This window comes from Malania oleifera, chromosome 7 (genome assembly GCF_029873635.1).
Source record: "Malania oleifera isolate guangnan ecotype guangnan chromosome 7, ASM2987363v1, whole genome shotgun sequence".
Lineage (NCBI taxonomy): Eukaryota > Viridiplantae > Streptophyta > Magnoliopsida > Santalales > Ximeniaceae > Malania > Malania oleifera.
The window spans coordinates 61,062,680-61,082,286 of NC_080423.1; the positions used below are offsets into that span (position 1 = coordinate 61,062,680).

Consider the following 19,607-nt stretch of genomic DNA (forward strand, 5'->3'; position numbering starts at 1 on the left):
TCATAAGCATCATGGGACCTACAAAAATGTGTGGGGTCCACAAGCAGTGTAGGACTTACAAAATGTGTGGGGTCCACAAGCAGCGTGGGACCTACAAGGATGTGTGGGGTCCACAAGTAGCGTGAGACTTGCAAAGATGTGTGGGGGTCCAGAAGTAGCGTGGGACCTACAAAGATGTATGGGGTCCACAAGCAGTGTGGGACCTACAAAAATGTGTGGAGTCCATAAGTAGCGTGGGGGAGGGTTTGACATGAGGTCTCCTCAGAAAGGTTTGGTTTAAATTGGGGTGTCTACAACTACCCCTCTTTATAGGCCTTGTTGCTTTGGGGTAACAGTAAAAACCCTCCTATGTTGTCTATAGCAATAGGCCTATAAAGATAAAAGACACTTATTTTAGCCAGGTCATACAACTGACCACATGTCGTCTTCTGAGTAAGGTTATGTGTCGACCAACACAAAGGGAGATAAAGGGTGACCTGAATCAAAGACGCGGCATGATCTTGTCTGTTGTGGAGAAACATAGATCGAACAGCTCACAAGAGACTACGTAGTATATGACAGTGTGTAGGAGGGCGTGCCAGGTGTCAATAGCTGAATGGCTAGTCAAATGTGACCCAGATCTAGACATGACACAATCCTAACCGTCCCCAGAGAACACAAATTGTGTGGTTGAGGTATGGCATGCTTAGATTCATTACGTGGCACGATCTCTGCCGTTTCCAGAGAACATAGATCCAACAGTGGTCAAGGGGCCACACATCACTCTTCATGCGTGAAGGAAAATGAGCCGCTTGTCAGTGGCCTGACGAATGAGTGTATGCGGGTGCAAATCAGTGATGTGGCTCAATCCAAGTCATCCCCAGAAAACACAGATCGTGCAGTTGAGGTATGATACGCTAAGATTGCTGACATGGAGAGATCCTCACTCTCCCAAGAAAACACATATCAAACGGTGAGCAGCAATTGGTACTCGGATTGCTAACATGGAGCGATCCTCATTGTCCCCAAAAAATAGATCAGGCAGTTCAGGGAGGGCCGCATAGCCTCAGCTTATATGAAGGTGAATGCTCCATGTGTCACACACCGACGGGGAATTGGATGCCACACGTCACAATCCTATGGTTCCAAGACCAAAGATACTTAAACCAAATTTTTTATCTTTCACTTCATTTTCATTCTCTCTTTCTCTCGCAGCATCCTCTCTCTTTTCTTTCTTCTCTCTGTTCCTATCTTCTCTGTGAAATGAGGTTGCTGAAGACTCAAGCTTAGATCCTAGTTCTTTCTCAACTCCCCGTCTCGATTCTAGAATTGGTGAAGACACTACAAACCCTAGCTATCCCTACGAGACTCCTTCGCTCTTCCTTTCCTTTTTCTAATTTTTGAAATCTTAAGGTTTTAGATCATAGCCCAAATCTCTCTTCTCACTTTTTTTTTTTCTCAGGCTTCGGCCTCGTCCTTTACCCTGGAGGTGCTCCCTTGATATTTGTGAGGTGATGCCGCAGTTCCCAAACCCTTGTGGTTTCAACTAGAGATCTGGCACCGGGATCTCGGAGAGGTCAAGTCAGGTTGAACGCAAAAAAGATAAGTAGCTTTTCCAACCTTTTATTATTATTTTTTGTTTGATTTTTGTTTGTGTATACTGATTGCTTGTTGTTCAGATCTGGGCGTCTGTGGGGGAGTTCGTTTGGATTAGGGTTTCAGGTTGGTTGGTGAGGTTGAAGATGAGTCAACTCGTCTTCGACTCGGTAAGTGAGTGTCAGGGTTGACTCATGCGAGTCAACCTACTGAGTGTGTGAGTCAAACTAGGGTTGACTCGTGCGAGTCAACCCGGGTGAGTTAAGTGAATTTGAGGGACCCCAAGCGAGCCACATGGGCTCTATCACGTGTTTAGGTCACGTGTGGATTTTGGGACTTATGAGAATGGGCTTGAGTGAATCGGGCTTGAGTTTGATTTCAAAAAATGGGCTTGGATTGAGTTTTAAAATAGGCCGGCCCACTTCAGATTTTTTTTTTTTTATAAAAAAAATAGGGCCCGAGTCGCTTTTAAAATAGGTCGGACCACTTTCCCTTTAAAAAATAGGGCTTAGGGTTATTTAATTGGTTAGGCTTGGTTAAGGGTTTTGGCCCAGGTTCCTTTTAAAAATAGGTTTGGGGCTTTAGTTTTAAAAATGAACAGGCTTGGGTTTTAAAGATGGTTGTTGGGTTTTGTGCAAAAAAAAAAAAAAATCGGCTTCGGGTTCTTTTAAAACGAGCCTCGGGAATAAATGTGTTTGTTTTTTTTTTTTTTCTTAAAGCGAATAGGTTTTCTAGTTTCTTGGGTTTAGATATTACGACAGATCCTCATCTTTCAAAATCTGTCCGCAGATTTTTTCCACTGCCTCGTGAATATAGTCCTCCACTAATAGTTAGGGGGCTTCACGACTCTCACAACTTATCCTTACTCACAGCCCTTGGGGGCTTCTTGATGCACATAAACTTTCATCACCATCTTCATGACTCACCCTCACTCACAGCCACTGGGGGCCTCTACGCACATCTTTTACTCTTTCTTCCTCTTGTCATTCATACACTTTAAAATAGATATAGCTGGACAATCTAATTATTTTTCTATTTAACTCACTTCCTCTCACACCTAAACACTACAGGCAAACTCCACATGTAACCGCAACCCATCTTTGGCCACCCTCTATTATGGCAACCACGCCTTAACCATTTCAAATTTCTTAGAACTCTCAATCATTTCTCATGACAGGGACTTCATCTTCCAAATAGGTTCCTAATTTGAACGCGGCACCAGAGGTGCCATCCTGTCCTAGTGTCCTTGGTTCCTTCCAACTCTCTCCTTAGTAACAAAATGAAATTTTGAGGAATGAGACAGTACTGGCCATGATGTTTGATCTCGGCATAGCTACCCAGGCACTCTATCACAATGCCCAAGTAATGACCTCGACGTCTCACTTAGTCCATCGTTTGCAGAACCAGAACCAAACCGTGACCCTCCTCCAAAATGAAGTCAACCTCTTACAAAAAAAATGCCAAAAGGATTAACATAAAATTAGGGACTTAAAGCAAGAAAGTAAAATGCTAAAACGGGAGGTCAAGGATTTGAGAAGAATGATGGCCATTTACTTTAGTGATCTTGGGCCTAGAATAGTCGGGTTGGAGAAAAGCCGGGAGGACTTTCAGCGGGAGCATAAACGGCTCAAAACCACAGTGCATGGAAAAGGCCAGACTTCTTATTTCTCAACTTGTAGGTGGAGAGGCATGAAGAGCCACAATGTTATGTATTTATGTTGCCATTCGAGGCGTGTAAATGTACACCCCCCCCTCCCCCCCCCCCCCGTTTTTTTTGGAAGAGTTTTGGTTTGGTTTTAGGAGAGTTTACGTTTGTTTATTGTAATCTCCTAGAACCGTTAATGTAACCACAGTATTCCTTCGCCATAAGTGAGGGTGATTAATAAAATTTGGGTGGTTTTCTTTTAAATGAGGACAAGAGTATTGCTAGTACACTGACTTGAGCCATAATTTCCTCTGAATGGCTTACTGCGGATGTAGAAATTTGAGCCATGGGGGTACAATGACCCAAACCTTTGTGTCAGTTTGCTACAAATGTGAGAGTCTGAGCCATGGGGACACGACGACCCAAACCTCTGTATCGGTTTGCTGTGGACATTGGAGTCTGAGCCGTGGGGGTACGATGGCCTAAACCTATGTGTCGGTTTGCTGCGGACGTGGGAGTCTGAGCCATGGGGATACGATGACCTAAACCTTTGTGTCGATTTGATGTGGATGTAGGAATATGAGCCATGGGGGCACGATGACCCAAACCTACATTTTGACATGTATTTTAATTTTAGAGAACGATCACTCCATTGGAAATGTCCACTCCGGGGAGTGATTACTCTAAGAATCTTTAGAAAACGAGTTTTTAGGTTTGAAACCTAGTTAACTCATTGGGGAAGATCAAACAGGAATGAAATCCTAAGATCTATTTTTTATTTTTATTTTTATTTTTATTTTATTATTTTATTTATTTTATTATTTTATTTTCAAAAATTCAGTATTTTAAGAAAATAGTTACCCTACTGAGGGTGATCAATCGGGTGCGAAATCCCTAGATTCTTTTAGAACATGTCCTCGAGTGTAGGGCTCAGAGTTACTTTACTAAGGATGATCAATCGAGAAAGGAGTCTCGAGATTCTTTGACTATTTTTAGATTACCCGATTTAACAACCAATGCCTTAATTGGTGACTGGGGTCAGCTACCCCAATTTCAAAGTATGTCCATCTGTGCCTAGTGTTAGCTGTCCCAGTTTCAGATATTAGCAAAACAAGAATGGTCCATTCAAGGATGCGAAAGGATTATTCACAAGCTTATTTCACAAGACAAGTATGAATGATTGGTTTTTTGTTGCCATGTGTATGCATGTTGCTAACTTGTGATGCTTGAATGTAGGGACATGTTGCTATATGTACGTGATGCATGTTATATGATACGTATACATGCCACTACCCATAATGCGAATGCCTTCCCTTAAATGCATGACATGCATGAGGGTGCATGACATGCATGAGGATACATGACCTTTCATTTTTCAATGCGCCTGTAAATGGCCACCCAACCCCTGATCTTAGCCATGCTTTTAAATACCAGTCTGATATGAAGGCATCTGGCATGAACCAAATGAAACTCATCGCAAAGTTTGCTCCAGTGCTTATCTGTCGCTAGTCTTGGCCTTATTTCCAAAAAGCGCTTGGAGTCTGCCCCAGTGTTAACTTGCCGCTGGTTCTAGACATGCTTCAATTTCCAACTAGCACTCAAAATCTACTCCAGTGTTTAAGAACCTTTAATTCTTTTGACTGTCTGTTTTTGGGGATTTTTGAAAAACAAGAGGGTCCTTGGTAATGAAAATGATTATGCATTTATGTCATCAATTTGCTGAATCAAGATATTGGGCTATGCAAAATGGTTGTTTTGCTATGTTCAGAAATTGTTTCAGGAAAAGGATAAACCTTATACTAGTGTCTTCTATTCTTATGATACTGACATTAACTTATGAAAACCTCCTCTCGCCCTTCTCAACAACTGCCCCAGCTTCAAAAGGACCCGACCTTTCTTGATGCTGTGAGACTGAATGGTGCTTTTTTGATTGTTTTCCCGCGGTCCGTTTGGGCCTTGCTCATGTTTTGATCTTTGGATGGTCTTTAAGACTTGGGATGAAATGTAGGCTTAGGGATGTTGGCTCTTAGAATAAAAGGAAACCCAGGCTCAAAAAAAAAAAAAAAAAAAACCCCATCCCCTGATAACGTTTACTACCCCAGTTTGGAGTTTCTGCGAGGTATTGACCGAGCTTGTCACTTGAACAAGCTGCCTACGTACCTTTTCAGGATCAGCTCATTACATAGTTCAGACTCAACATTGAGTCTGACAAATCATTTGAGACAACAATGTATGCCAATCTAGCTAGGACTTTCATTTGGACTGTAATGTAGGCATAGGGTATTAGTTAAAGAAGGAAACAAATTTGATGTGGCTCAAACTTTGATGAACTTAAAAGGGGTAATCTTTGGTTAATGGTCACATATTATGCATGTCCCTTCTCATTTTATATTTCTTCTTTTCTATATTTTCTTCCTTTTTTCGCTTTCCTTTTTAGAGAGGATTTTTGAGCGACATATTCATTGGGAGCTCAATAGGGACTAATCTTTTTAAAACTGCCCTAGTGTGGGGTGTGATCATTTGACGGGTTGGTCGAGAATCAAACTATTTCTAGTTCCAAGGGGGCTTGCAAATGGGTTTTCCTTTTCTTAATTTTTACTTTTTCGATAGCCAAAAAATGGCCTACCATCACTTTGGGTAACCAATTGCTGTCTCATCTAATCTATCAGACCCTTGACAAACCTTGACCCAGTTTGATTTTTGGGAAATGACTTTTTTTTTTTGAAGAAAATGGTTTAATTTTAAAGCTCAAAAGGTTCTTCAAGTGATTAACAAACTTTGGGTTTTTTAAGGGAAAACTGGTGGGCCAAAAATGGCCATCCGTCATTTAATCAAAACAATGACCAAAGAGAGAATACATGGAGTAGCAATATGATCATTTTATTAACTTTTCTTTGGAAATATACACAACCATTAAGCGCAGTACTTCTTTACAACATCAAAATTAACAGGATGCAAAAGGTCGATTCCGTCCATGTCTGCCAGCAATAGAGCGCCTCCTGAGAATGCTTTCTTCACCACGTAAGGCCCTTTGTAGTTAGGCATCCACTTGCCGCGAGGGTCTGTATGGATCGACAAAATCTTCTTCAATACCAAATCCCCCTCCTAGAACTGTCGGGGGTGCACCTTTTTGTTGAATGCCCTTATCATTCTCCTTTGGTACAACTATCCATGGGCAATGGCGGCCATCCTTTTTTCTTCAATTACGTTCAACTGGTCATATCGGGATTGTACCCATTCTGCCTCAATCAAGTTTGCTTATTTAAAGACCCTTAGAGACAAGATTTCAACTTCTATTGGGACCACAACCTCCATTCTATACACCAGAGAGAAAGGGGTAGCACCTTTGGAGGTTCAGACTGTGGTTCTATAGGCCATCAGAGCAAAGGGGAGCTTGTCATGCCAATCTTTGTAAGTTTTCGTCATTTTTGCCTCGTTCATCTGAGGTCTATAAGGAGCCGAATTGTGGTGCTTGACCTTGAATTGATCTCATAACTTCGCCATTACTTCATTGTTCAAGTTCTTGGAATTGTCTATAATTATCCTTTCAGGGATTCCGTATTGGCAGATCAGCTCTCTTTTGATGAAATGGCTAACCACATTCTGCGTGACACTAGCATATAAGGCTGCCTCTACCCATTTTGTGAAATAATCAATAGCCACAAGGATGAAACAGTGCTCGTTTCTGGCTTTTGGAGTAATTGGCCTAATCACGTCCATACACTAGGCTAAAAAGGGCCAAGGTGCAGATAGGGCGTGGAGTGGGGTTGGTGGAACTTGTATCCGATCTCCGTAAACTTGGCATTTATGGAACTTTCGGGCATATTCAATGCAATCATTTTCTATGGTCATCCAGAATTATCCATTCCTGAGGATTTTTTGCGCCAACGAATGACCCCTGGCATGAGTACCACAGACTCCCTCGTGGACTTCATGGACTTCATGCATGATATATTGTGCTTTCTGTGCTTCTACACAATGTAGAAGGGTCATATCGTGGTTCCTTTTGTACAACACCTCACCATCCAGGAAAAATCCCATGGCCAGCCTCCTGATTGTATTTCGATCATTATTGGTTGCCCCTTAAGGGTACTCATTTTTTGGATGTATGTCTTGATATCATGAAACCAAGGCTTTCCGTCGACCTCCTCTATCACTGTGCACTGGGTAGGCTCTGACTGTATTATGATCTGAATAGGCTCAATCTCCACCCCTTCTTCTACTTCAAACAAGGTGGCCAATGTAGCCAATGCATCAAGAATCACATTGTTTTCTCTTGGAAGGTGGGAAAAACTGATACTATCAAATCCTTTGATCATCTCCTGGATGTACTCTTGATACAATACTAGTTTGGCATCCTGAGTTTCCCATTCTTTAGTCAGCTGGTGAATGACCAAGGCCGAGTCTCCTCTTACCATTAAACGCTTGACACCTCGATCCATAGCGGCTTGTAATCCTAATATACATGCCTCATATTCTGCTATGTTATTAGTGCAAGGAAAAACAAGCTTGGCTACCACGAGATAATGTCTCCCTTTTGGTGATATGAGTATGGCTCCTATTCCATGTCCCCAAACATTGATTGCCTCGTCAAACAACATCACCCATTTTTTGGGATCCTCTTCTTCTTGGGTTATGGAGTCAACGTCCTTGTCCCGGAACTCGAACTCCATAGGTTGGTAGCTCTCTTTGCCAGGTATTCCGCAATGACACTTCCCTTGATGGCTTTCCTGGTGACATAAGTAATGTCATATTTGGTCAACAACATTTGCCACGTACTTGATTGGGTCTATTTTGGAGATCAGCCAGGTGGAGTAATACAATGTGTATTGCCTCAACCTACTAACCACCCATACCAAAGCAAAACATGTTTTTTTCAAGTCGGAGTACTTAGACTTGTAATTCGTGAACTTCTTGCTTAGGTAGTAAATGGCCCTTTCTTTTCTCCTGGATTCATCATGTTGGCCTAATACACATCCCATGGAGTTTTCTGACACAGCAAGGTAAAGGATTAGCGGCCTTCCAGGCACTGGAGGTACTATAACTGGAGGGTTCAAGAGGTACTCCTTTATTCTTTCGAAAGCTACTTGGCATTGTTCGTTCCACTTTTCTAGGTTATTATTTCTCAATAACTTGAAGATGGGTTCACAAGTGGCAGTCAGTTGAGATATGAATCGGGCAATGTAGTTGAGCCTACCCAGGAAACTTCGTACCTCCTTTTTAGACTTTGAGTTAGGCATCTCTTGAATAGCTTTGACCTTGTCGGGGTCAACCTTGATCCCCTTCTCGCTCACTATAAACCCCAGCAGCTTTTCGGAAGTGGCATTGAAAGTACATTTTTTGGGATTCAACTTTAACTGACATTTTCGGAGCCACTTGAATAATTTATCCAAGTTTGCTGCATGGTCTCCCCCATTTCGTGACTTAACGATCATGTCATCTACATAAACCTCAATCTCCTTGTGCATTAAGTCATGGAAAAAGGTTACCATAGCTCTTTGGTAAATGGCCCCAGCGTTTTTAGTCCAAATGGTATAACCTTATAATAGAAAGTCCCCTATAGTGTGATAAAGGTTGACTTTTCCTTGTCCTCAGGTGCCATCCTGATTTGATTATATCCTGAAAATTCGTCCATGAATGAAAATAAAGCATGCCCTGTCGTGTTGTCTACCAACACATCGATGTGCAGGAGTGGGAAGTTATCTTTAGGGCTTGCTTTAGTTAAGTCCCGGTAGTCAACACAGACTCATACTTTGCCATTCTTTTTGATTTTCGAGACAACGTTGGCCATCCATTCGGATTACTATGCTACTTCCAAGAATCCTACCTCGAACTGTTTCTGTACCTCCTCCTTTATCTTAAGCAACATTTCCAGCCGCATTCTTCTCAACTTTTGCTTTACTGGCTTAGAATCAGGACGAAGCGAAATTTTGTGGGTTACCAAGTCCGTGTCCAGACCTGACATGTCTTGGTACGACCAGACAAACACATCCTGGTATTCTTTCAGTAACTCAATTATTTTGCTCCTTTCCTCACCCTCCAGAAATACTCCAATTTTCACTTACTTGGGCTTTTCCTTAGTCCCCAGATTGATCATGACGGTGGGGTCGCTGCTGGTCAGGGTTGGTTTTTCATCTGATTTTAACATTCTCTCCATTTCAGGGGATAGATTTATTTCTTGCTCTTCAGCTTCAGTTTCATGAATTACATTTTCAAAGTTAATGTCAATTTCTTGGTTAGAAGTTCTGGTGTTATCATTTCCTTTATTCTTGCATGAAGTCATAGCAAAAAAAATTTTGAAAACTGAGTTCGAGACACACATAAATGATAGGAAATGCATAATTCATTTTCATTAAAAGAAGCTGCTATGGTTTTTAGCACTCAATGGTTACAAAAATAAATAAATCAAAATTAAACAAAAATCATTACATGATGATGTTTGGTAAATCGAAAGAGCTCCAATTCTGAAGCCCTATTCTCGGTTAGAGATGGCGGACCCACTTTTCGAAGGTGTTTAAGGAGACTTCAGAATCCAATGCTGATATGCTTAGCTGCATTTTTTTTTTTTTCTAGGTTGGATCAGCTACTTTTCAAAAAGGTTTGGTCGATGGATGGGACAACCAATCCTCCTTGGGAACTTGCTTCTCCAGTGAGTTTCTCTATTCTCTACATCTTCCTTTCCTATGCTTTCTTGTTTTGATCTGCTGTCGTGGGCATGTAGTCGAGACCATATCTGTCCTTTACTTCCTTGAGCATTAGTGGCCTTTGGACCCCCTGTAAGTACTTCCTGAGCCCCTACCCCGGACAGTATCCTTGCTTAATCATCTCAGAAGCCATCATACATGCTGTGGTGGAAATACGGGGATGAGGGATGGGGGATCCTTCCATTTTAGTCATGGCATTGACAATTTGAAAAGCTCGGAATGGGTCTTCCAGTGCTTCCTCTGTGGCTTCCACATAAGGAGTGGAAGTGGGCTTAGTTATCATTACGTTCGTCTCACCATACACGCAGACTAGTTGGTTTCCCACCACGAACTTCAACCTCTGGTGTAATGAAGATGCAACCTCCCTGTTAATATGGATCCAAGGTCTTCCCAACAAGGAACTGTATGACGGCGTGATATCCATAACCTAGAATGTGATGTCAAAAACCACTGGCCCGACTTACATAGGAATCTCGATCGCCCCTATTGACTCCCTACGAGTCCCATCAAAGGCTCTTACCACTAGGTTGTTTTGCTTGACGTATGAGGGGTCCACTGGCAATTTCTGGAGGGTGGCCATCGACATAACAATGAGGGACAATCCATTTTCAATTAATATTCGTGCTATCATATGATCTCTACATTTGAATGATATATATAGCGCCTGATTATGTCCCTTCCCCTCTGGCGGAATCTCTTCATTGCCTAAAGTAACGTAATTAGTGGTGGCCAAGATCTTTATCATGTGGCTGAATTTATCAATACTGATGTCTTGAGGGATGTACGCCTGGTTGAGAAGTTTCAAAATTGCCTCGGTGTGGACTTCTAAGTTCAAAAGCAACGATAAAACGGATATATGCTCTGACATTTTGTTTAGTTGATCGACCACACTATATTTGCTGTGTTTGATTAGCTTTAGAAACTCGTCGGCTTCCTATTGCTGAATGGGCTTCTTATGACTTTGGCTCCACTCCCTTATCTTTTCTGTTCTTGGTTTCTCTGACTGTTCTAGTGCGTACACTCGGACACTACGAGTTATCCCTGTGACATTATTCATATCTTCTACACCTTGGGTGTTGCAATCATACCTCTAGCGCACTGCCTTGTTGCTCTAGTAAAGGAATGGCTAGGGAACCTAAATAACCAACTGAGCTGGCACTTCAGAGGTGTAACTGGTTCTTCTTGCCATAGGTATGAAAGGTCGATGGGTGCATAGGGGATGCTCTTGCTCTTTTTCCCCTATGGTCGATACTTCCTTATCTTTTTTTAGCAAAGTCATCCTCTATATTGTTGCCATCAATCATCCTGCACAGAAACATCCTGAAAGTTTTGCAACACTGGATGGTCCTTCTTATTGGACTTCGGCACTAGAAGTATGCGCTCTTCGGGCAGGTGGCCTCTGCTCCTGCTAGGCCTGCCTCCCTGAGCTCCTTGTGTATCCAGTCCAATGTTATCTTATCCAGATCCACTTCCTGTATCCCTCGATCTCTTGCCTAGACCATTCCGATGTGGTCTCCCCCATGGTCGGGCAAGGGGCTACCCTGGACCCCGGTTGGTTGGTCATCAAAGGCAAGCCATCTCGCATCTTTCAATGACTAGACTTTATGTTTGAAGGCCCAGCACTGGCCGATGGAGTGGCTAGGAGAGTTTGCGTGATATGCGTAGTAGGCATTAGGATCAAACCATTGTGGGGGTGGGTTGGTGACAGGATATGCTGGTATGGTCATCACCATCCTCCTTTCACACAACTGGGGGAATGGATCTACTTAAAGCATCGGGATGGGGTCGCTCCTCCTGGCATTCCGGGGCACATTTCCTTCTTGGGCTTGATCATTCATTGGCGCAAGTCTCGGTTGGGGAGCCACATACTAGAGCCTCATGCATACATGTAGCGTCTGATTTACCATTGATTCAACATACAAATTTCTCCTTGGCCACTGGTTCTAGCCTCCCTGACTCTGATTTCTAAAGAACCCTTGCACCATCTGGGTTTCTTCTTCCTTCTTCCCGTTAACCCATTCTTGCTAGGGCCACTCTTGTTGCTGCTAACCTTCAACCGGCCTACTTTAACGTCGGCCTCCACTTTTGCTCCCGCAACCACAATGTCCATAAGTTATGGGGGGTAGGTCTCACTAGGTGTGAAGGGTAGGGATCTTTTAGCGTCCCTACAAACAACGTGATAGCTTCCCGGTCACCTATCAGGGGAATCTACTTGGATGGCTGCGTCCTTCCACCGATACACGTATTCTCTGAAAGACTTTATTAGCCTCTTCTCCATTTCTAGTAGGGTCATTTTGTCAGAGGCCATCTCTAGGACATGGCGGTATTGCACCTCAAAAGCATATGCCAAATCCCCCCATGTGCGGACTCAGGCCATATCTTTTTGAACATACCATCTAACCACTGCACCCGTAAGAAAGTCCTGAAAGCAGTGCATCATCAACTTCTCATTGTTAGAATGGGTGGCCATCAACTGAAAATACATGCGTAGGTCGGTTCAGGGGCATGTAGTCCCATCAAACTTCACAAATTTGGGCATTTTTGAACTTTGGAGGGAGCGCCACATTAGGCACCAAGAAATAGTATGAGGGTCTAATGATGTTGGAGGCTTGGGCCCTTTCTACTGCTTTTAACTACTCTTTAAGCTTGTTACAGTGGTGCTCACTTGCAAATTGGGTCATGCCAACCCCAGCTTCCATAGTTGCCATTGGCGGTAGATTGACTGTCATAAATTCGGGCATGGATGCCATAGGGATGAAAAGGGCTATGTTTGGCGACGATGGGCCATCTGTAAAGGTCGGCGGCGGCCTAGATGATTGCCTTTGAACTATAGTGGGCTCGGGAACGTAGGCGGGCCCTCTTCATTCTTCGTCATCCTCAATCTACAAGGTTTTTCCTTTTAGCATATCAGCCAAGATTTTGCTTAACTTATCATCAATCTCCTTCTACTTTTGTTCTTGCCTTGAGAATCCGTTTTCAACTTGATCTGCCATGATTTTGGTCTTCCTTCTAGTTCTGTAGAGATGTGTTGGTATCTCAATCTTTGCGGGCTAGCAACCTCCTGTACAGAAAGGCTCTTTTTAGTAGGATGAATGCATGTCTATGTTATGTTAATGCATGGGTAAAGTGAATCAATTGCACATTATAACCATGTATGCACCCTATTTTACTCTAGCCACGGCTCACGAGAAAGATCATTCATCATTTCCATTAAAAAGAGCTTTTATACATCCATTGGGGATACCACAAAATACTAAATCAAGTAAGGCCAATCAAGCTGTAATGCCCTAAACCCTTAAACCCAAGTTCGACGTGTTATACCTGATAAAATCCTGATAATCCATAAATCAATATACACGAAGTGGAAAATATAAACATAATCTCCATAAATATAATACTAGAGTTTACTCTTTCTATCAATAATCCATATTAACATTCATCCACCTATATAAACAAATTCATATAACTCCAAAAACTCATTACACAAAACCAATTTTCACATTCATTCCTTTCTCAACGGATTTAAAACATAAAATATAAAAACAAAAACTTAAACTTTATACAAACCAACAATATTATAAAAAAATACCCTTCTCTTTATAATCCTAAAAAATGTTATAAACCTTTGAACTCTCTAAGTCCGACCTCGAGGATGTCTTGAAAAAGAAATATTCATATTCTGGTGAGACACATTTCAGTAAGGGAAGAAACAATTAATTAAAACAGCGTATGGCTAACATGAGTTTATATAAATATCATTTTAATAACATTAGCAAAACATTATCATAAACACTAAAATCATTCTCTGAGCCCAACCAAACACATGCAAAATATTTAAGCCACGAGCTTACCCAAGGATAGGGGTGATTACCCACCCATGCGAGTAGCACCCCTCTGCTCTGATACTTGGCAACCCCAGGGTCACTGTTGAAGCATACCAGGGCACTCACCTTACTTAGTAAGCCCTCAAGTATTAGATTGATCTCATACTCACACAGTTCATACAAAATTTTACCAGCGAAGGCCCCAAAGATAAGGAAATATACTCGCCCATACGAGTAGGTTCCCTTTACCTTAGTGCGTTATGTAGCCTACTACTACACCTGATACTACTAGCGCACTCGCCTTTCTTAGCAAGCTCTCGGGCAAAGAGTATGCTCCGCCTCAGTTGTAACATATTCTATTAGCATAAATACTTCTAATATCATATTACATCATTCTTTCTATCATTATTCAACCATTTACATCTGTTCATGTTCATAGCTTTAACATTGCATTGCATTTCACTTTAAGCGACTCTTTCCCATTTACATCGTTCAAATTTCATATTTCAATTCATTATCATTTCATTGCCATTTCATTCCATTTTCATTTCATTCATTCGTACTACAACTACTCTTTAGCCGTTATCAGATAGCCCACATAGAAATGTGCTAAAATTTTCTAACACTGCTCCTTTTAGCTGTCATCAGTTAGTTCGCATAAAAATGCACTAGAATCTGCTAACACGGCTTTCAGCTATCATATACTTACATGGTTGCATTAACATACACAAGAAATATAATTCATATCATATTTTATTCTTAATGCATTACTTACTCAGCTTGCATCTCATACATATAGCGTACATTTGCACAGAACCTATATTTACTCATGCCACACTATTTAGCAATAAAATTCATACATATTCCTTGTAAAATATACCAACCCACATTTAGCATTTAAATACTGAAAATATAATTTACATTTCTTACATAATTTCCTAGAAAATACCTTTCACTTTCATGAGTCCATTTTCACATATACATAGCTAAATAAGTGGACCTAGGCTCAGAAAACATAATTTACATGGTTGACATTTTTAAACCCATCCTAAAAACATATACATAAGTATAACATAATTAATTATCTTTTATTTCACAAAACTTGATTTAATATATAATTTTCCATTACCTGACTTCTGTACTACGCCGGTAGGATCCTCAAATTGATACCCGCGGCGTTCACTTGGACCCTGAATCAAAACCCTAGTTTAGTTAAATAATACCAAATAAACTACTATTTTCACATTCTCTCAACTGAATAACCTTAAATAAACTTATAAAAACCCAAAACTAGGAATTCAGACCCATACCTCAACTTAGGAGCATTCCCCAAAAAGCCTAGTTTAAGAAACTGATCCGCTAGATGTGTAGAGAATCCTCCCTAGAACACTATAGCAGCTTCCGTTCAGCGATTCGGGCTAAATCCGGGCCGAATTTGAAGAGAGAAGGCAGAGGAGGCAATTTTTAGAGAGATAGAAAATGAAGAAAATCTAAATTCTTCGTGTGGAAGCAACCTTGGATCCTTTTATAAATGCTACTGCCACGTGGATTTGTCGACAAGATGAAAGAGTTTGTTGACGAACCACTGAAGAGACTTCGACGATAAGAAGATACATTCATTGACGAAATTCAAAGTTTGAAATTACACTCTGGGGATTTCTTCGTCGACGAGGGACTGGAGTTCGTCCACGATCTCAAGAAGGACACTCATCGATGAAGACAGAACATTCGTTGATGAGGCTGACTATTCCTTCCTCTAAAATCTTTCCTTTTTCCTTATTATCCATTAATCCATTTCATTTATTATACTTCCTAATTATTTTAATAGTTTAAATTTTCAAGTCATTACATTCTCCCCTCTTTAAGAAATTCCGTCCTTGAAATTTTACTAACTAATCATCCTTTCACATTACTTGAATTCATTTTCTAACTATAACTATAAGAACCAGCATACATATCATCATATAAACCATTCAATCATTCTTCATTATATTAAATCATCATTATCTTAAATATACTTTCATACCTGCTTCTCTGATGGCATGCTCCTCAGCTTGAAGTGTATACACTCGAGCTGGAGCACCTCTTCCTAACAGTACCTGTTGCTTTACCCGATCCCGATTCTACACAAATACCATAGACAATGGCTCTCGGCAATCTTTCTTGATCTGCCCTGACTTACCGCACCTGTAATAATTCGAAGTGCCAAACCAGTATTTGCCCCTATGCCTTTTATTACACTTCGGGCATACAGAGCCCACTACTTCTTTTCCTTTCTTCCCTGATCCTTGACTGACCTCAGATTGAAAACTAGGTGATGCAAGTCTCTTCTTCTGCTCTGAAGACTCAGTGTTGCTCTGGATACTCTTCTCCAACACCAAGGCCTTATCAACTAGTTCTGAAAAACTCTAGACCTGAAACCCAACCACCAGCTTATAGATTCTGTGTCTCATGTCTTTCTTAAATTTTTTGGCTTTCCTTACCTCGTTTGGGATCAGAAATGGAGCGAAACGTGACAAATCCACAGATGAAGGAAAATACCTGTCAAAGAATAGCTCCTTGAATCTCTCCTAGGTAAGAGTTATCTTTACCAGCCTCTGGTCCTCTAGTAGCTTTGCAGAAAGTCACCAGCGCTTTGCCTCTCCAGTCATCTTGAAAGCAGCATAACGAACCTTCTGTTCGTTCATGCAGTCAAGTACAATCATGATCTCTTCTATTTCCTGTACCCAATTCTCCACAACCACTGGATCAGGTCCTCCTACAAAAACCGGTGGGTTCATCCTCATAAACTCCTTAATGCTACAGCCCTGACCTGTAGATGGATAGTTCTGGTCTTTAGAATCCTTCTTCATCTCTTCCTTAACCCGACGGGCTATACCTCACAACACCTTGGATGTATCAACATCCTCTTCACTGGAAGTATCAGAACCTTCCCCTCTTCACTAGAAGTATCAGAACCTTCCCTTTCTTCAACCTTTACATTCTCATCTCCAGAATCCATCCTGAAAAAGAAAAGAGAAGAGATAAGAATTCCATATCATAACTTCAAATGACATAATCATTAAATTAAATCTAATGAAAATCCAAAATCTCCATATAAGGACCAGTCTCACGGCTAAGAAACATCACCGTGGATGGATTTGTCATGATTTTCTGGGACAGTTGACTGAATAAAAAAATCACAGAAGTTCGCCAAGAGATTTCTGCCTCCAAGTTAAAAGACAAAATCCTATACTTCCCTAAACCTAATCTAACCTTTCCATATAATATCCTTATCCTAACTGATTCCTATACTTTCATATAAATCTTTTCCTAAATCCTCAAGATATAATCCCAAAATCATTGCTCTGATACCAAAATGTAATGCCTCGAACACTTAAACCCGAGTCTGGCGTGTTATACTTGATAAAATCCTGATAATCCATAAATCAATATATACATAGCGAAAAACATAAACATAATCTCCAAAAATATAATACCAGAGTTTACTATTTCTATTTATAATCCATATTAACCATTCATCCACTTTTATTCAAAAATCCATATACCTCCAAAAACTCATTTCAAAAAACCAATATTCACATTCATTCCTTTCTTAGCAGATTTAAAACATAATACTTAAAAACATAAACCTAAACTTTATACAACCCAATAGTATTATAAAAAATATACCCTTTCTATTTATAATCCTTAAAAATGCTATAAACCCTCGAGCTCTCTAAGCCCAACGTCGAGGATGTCCTGAAAAAGAAATATTCATATTCGGGTGAGACACATCTCAGTAAGGGAAGAAATAATATATTAAAACAGCATGTGGCTAACATGAGTTTATATAAATATCATTTTAATAACATTAGTAAAACGTCATCATAAACACTGAAATCATTCTATGAGCCTAACTAAGCACATGCAAAAGATTTTAACCCATGAGATTATCCAAAGATAGGGGTGATTACCCACCCATACAAGTAGCACCCCTCTGCTTTGATACTTAGGCAATCCTAGGGTCGTTGCTGAAGCATACTAGGGCACTCACCTTACTCAATAAGCCCTCAAGTATTAGATTGATTTCGTATTCACACAGTTCATATAAAAGTTTACCAGTGAAGGTCCTAAAGATAAGGAAATTTACCGGCCCATATAAGTAGATTCCCTCTACCCTAGTGCGTTATGTAGCCTACTGCTACATCTAATACTACTAGCGCACTCGCCTTTCTCAGTAAGCTGTTCGGCAAAGAGTATGCCCCGCCCCAGTTGTAACATATTCTATTAGCATAAATACTTCTAATATCATATTACATCATTCTTTCTATCATTATTCAACCATTTACATCTGTTCATATTCATAACTTTAACATTGCATTGCATTTCACTTTAAGTGACTCTTTCCCATTTACATCGTTCACATTTCATATTTCAATTCTTGTCATTTCATTGCCATTTCATTCCATTTTCATTTCATTCATTCATACTACAGCTGCTCTTTAGCCGTCATCAGTTAGTCCACATAGAAATGTGCTAAAATATGCTAACACAGCTCCTTTTAGTTGTCATCAGTTAGTTCACATAGAAATGCGCTAGCATCTGCAAACACAGCTTTTAGCTCTCATACACTTACATGGTTGCATTAACATACACAAGCAACATAGTTCATATCATATTTTATTCTCAATGCATTACTTACTTAGCCTGCATCTCATACATATAGTGTACATTTGCACGAAAACTATATTTACTTGTGCCACATATTTAGTAATAAAATTCATACATATTCCTTGTAAAATATGCCAACCCACATTTAGAGTTTAAATACTAAAAATATAATTTACATTTCTTACATAATTTCCTAGAAAATACGTTTCACTTTCATCAATCCATTTTCGCATATACATAGCTAAATAAGCGGACCTAAGCTTAGAAACCATAATTTACATGGTTGGCATTTTTAAACCCATCCCAAAAACATATACATAAGTATAACATAATTCATTATCTTTTATTTTAGAAAACCGGATTTAATATATAATTTCTCCTTACCTAACTTCTGAACTATGCCGGCAGGATCCCTGAACCGATACCCACGGCGTTCACTTGGACCCTGAATCAAAACCCTAGTTTAATTAAATAATCTTAAATAAACTACTATTTTCACATTTTATCAACTTAATAACCTTAAATAAACTTATAAAAACCCAAAACTAGGAATTCATACCCTTACCTCAACTTAGGAGCATTCCTCAAAAAGCCCAGTTTAAGAAACTGATCTGCTAGATGTGTAGAGAAACCTCCCTAGAACACCGTAGTGGTTTTCGTTCAACGATTCAGGCTGAATCTTGGCTGAATTTGAAGAGAGAAGGCAGAGGAGGTGACTTTTAGAGTTAGAAAACTAAGAAAATCTGAATTCTTCGTGTGGAAGCAACCTTGGATCCTTTTATAAATGCTGCTGCCACGTGGATTCGTCGACAAGAAGAAAAAGTTCATCGACAAACCACTGAAGTGACTTCATCGATGAGAAGATACATTCATTGATGAAATTTAGAGTTAGAAATTACACTCTCGGGATTTCTTTGTCGATGAGGGATGTGAGTTCGTCTACGATCTCTAGAAGGACACTCGTCGACGAAGACAGAACATTCGTCGACGAGGCCTGCTGTTCCTTCCTCTAAAATCTTTCCTTTTTACTTATTATATGTTAATCCATTTCATTTATTATACTTCCTAATTATTTTAATAGTTTAAATTTTTGGGTCAGTACACAAGCATTTGGAACCTCAGGCTTGCCTTTCTCTAAACTGCTTGCGCCCTTTTGGGCCAACTTCAACTGTCGAGATATGGTACCAGTCACCTTTCGTAACAGAT

General features: G+C 40.4%; 1 protein-coding gene across 1 annotated transcript; it reads right to left on the reverse strand.

Annotated features, from left to right (window-relative positions):
• Positions 1 to 4,588: 4,588 nt before the first annotated feature.
• On the reverse strand, positions 4,589 to 8,712 carry LOC131160858 (uncharacterized). The gene is made up of 3 exons (XM_058116738.1): positions 8,077 to 8,712; positions 7,243 to 7,950; positions 4,589 to 4,789 (listed from the first exon to the last, which is right to left on the reverse strand). The coding sequence occupies exons 1-3, from the start codon at positions 8,710 to 8,712 to the stop codon at positions 4,589 to 4,591; spliced, it is 1,545 nt and encodes a 514-aa protein (XP_057972721.1).
• Between the last annotated feature and the right edge of the window lie 10,895 nt (positions 8,713 to 19,607).

Coding starts and splice junctions, on each gene's coding strand:
- LOC131160858 (XM_058116738.1), bottom strand. CDS start 8,712: ATGGTAACCTTTTTCCATGACTTAATGCACAAGGAGATTGAGGTTTAT. Junction 7,951..8,076: donor AAAAAACATGTTTTGCTTTG/GTATGGGTGGTT, acceptor TTATGTCACCAG/GAAAGCCATCAAGGGAAGTG. Junction 4,790..7,242: donor CATGGGATTTTTCCTGGATG/GTGAGGTGTTGT, acceptor AAGCATGTCTAG/AACCAGCGGCAAGTTAACAC.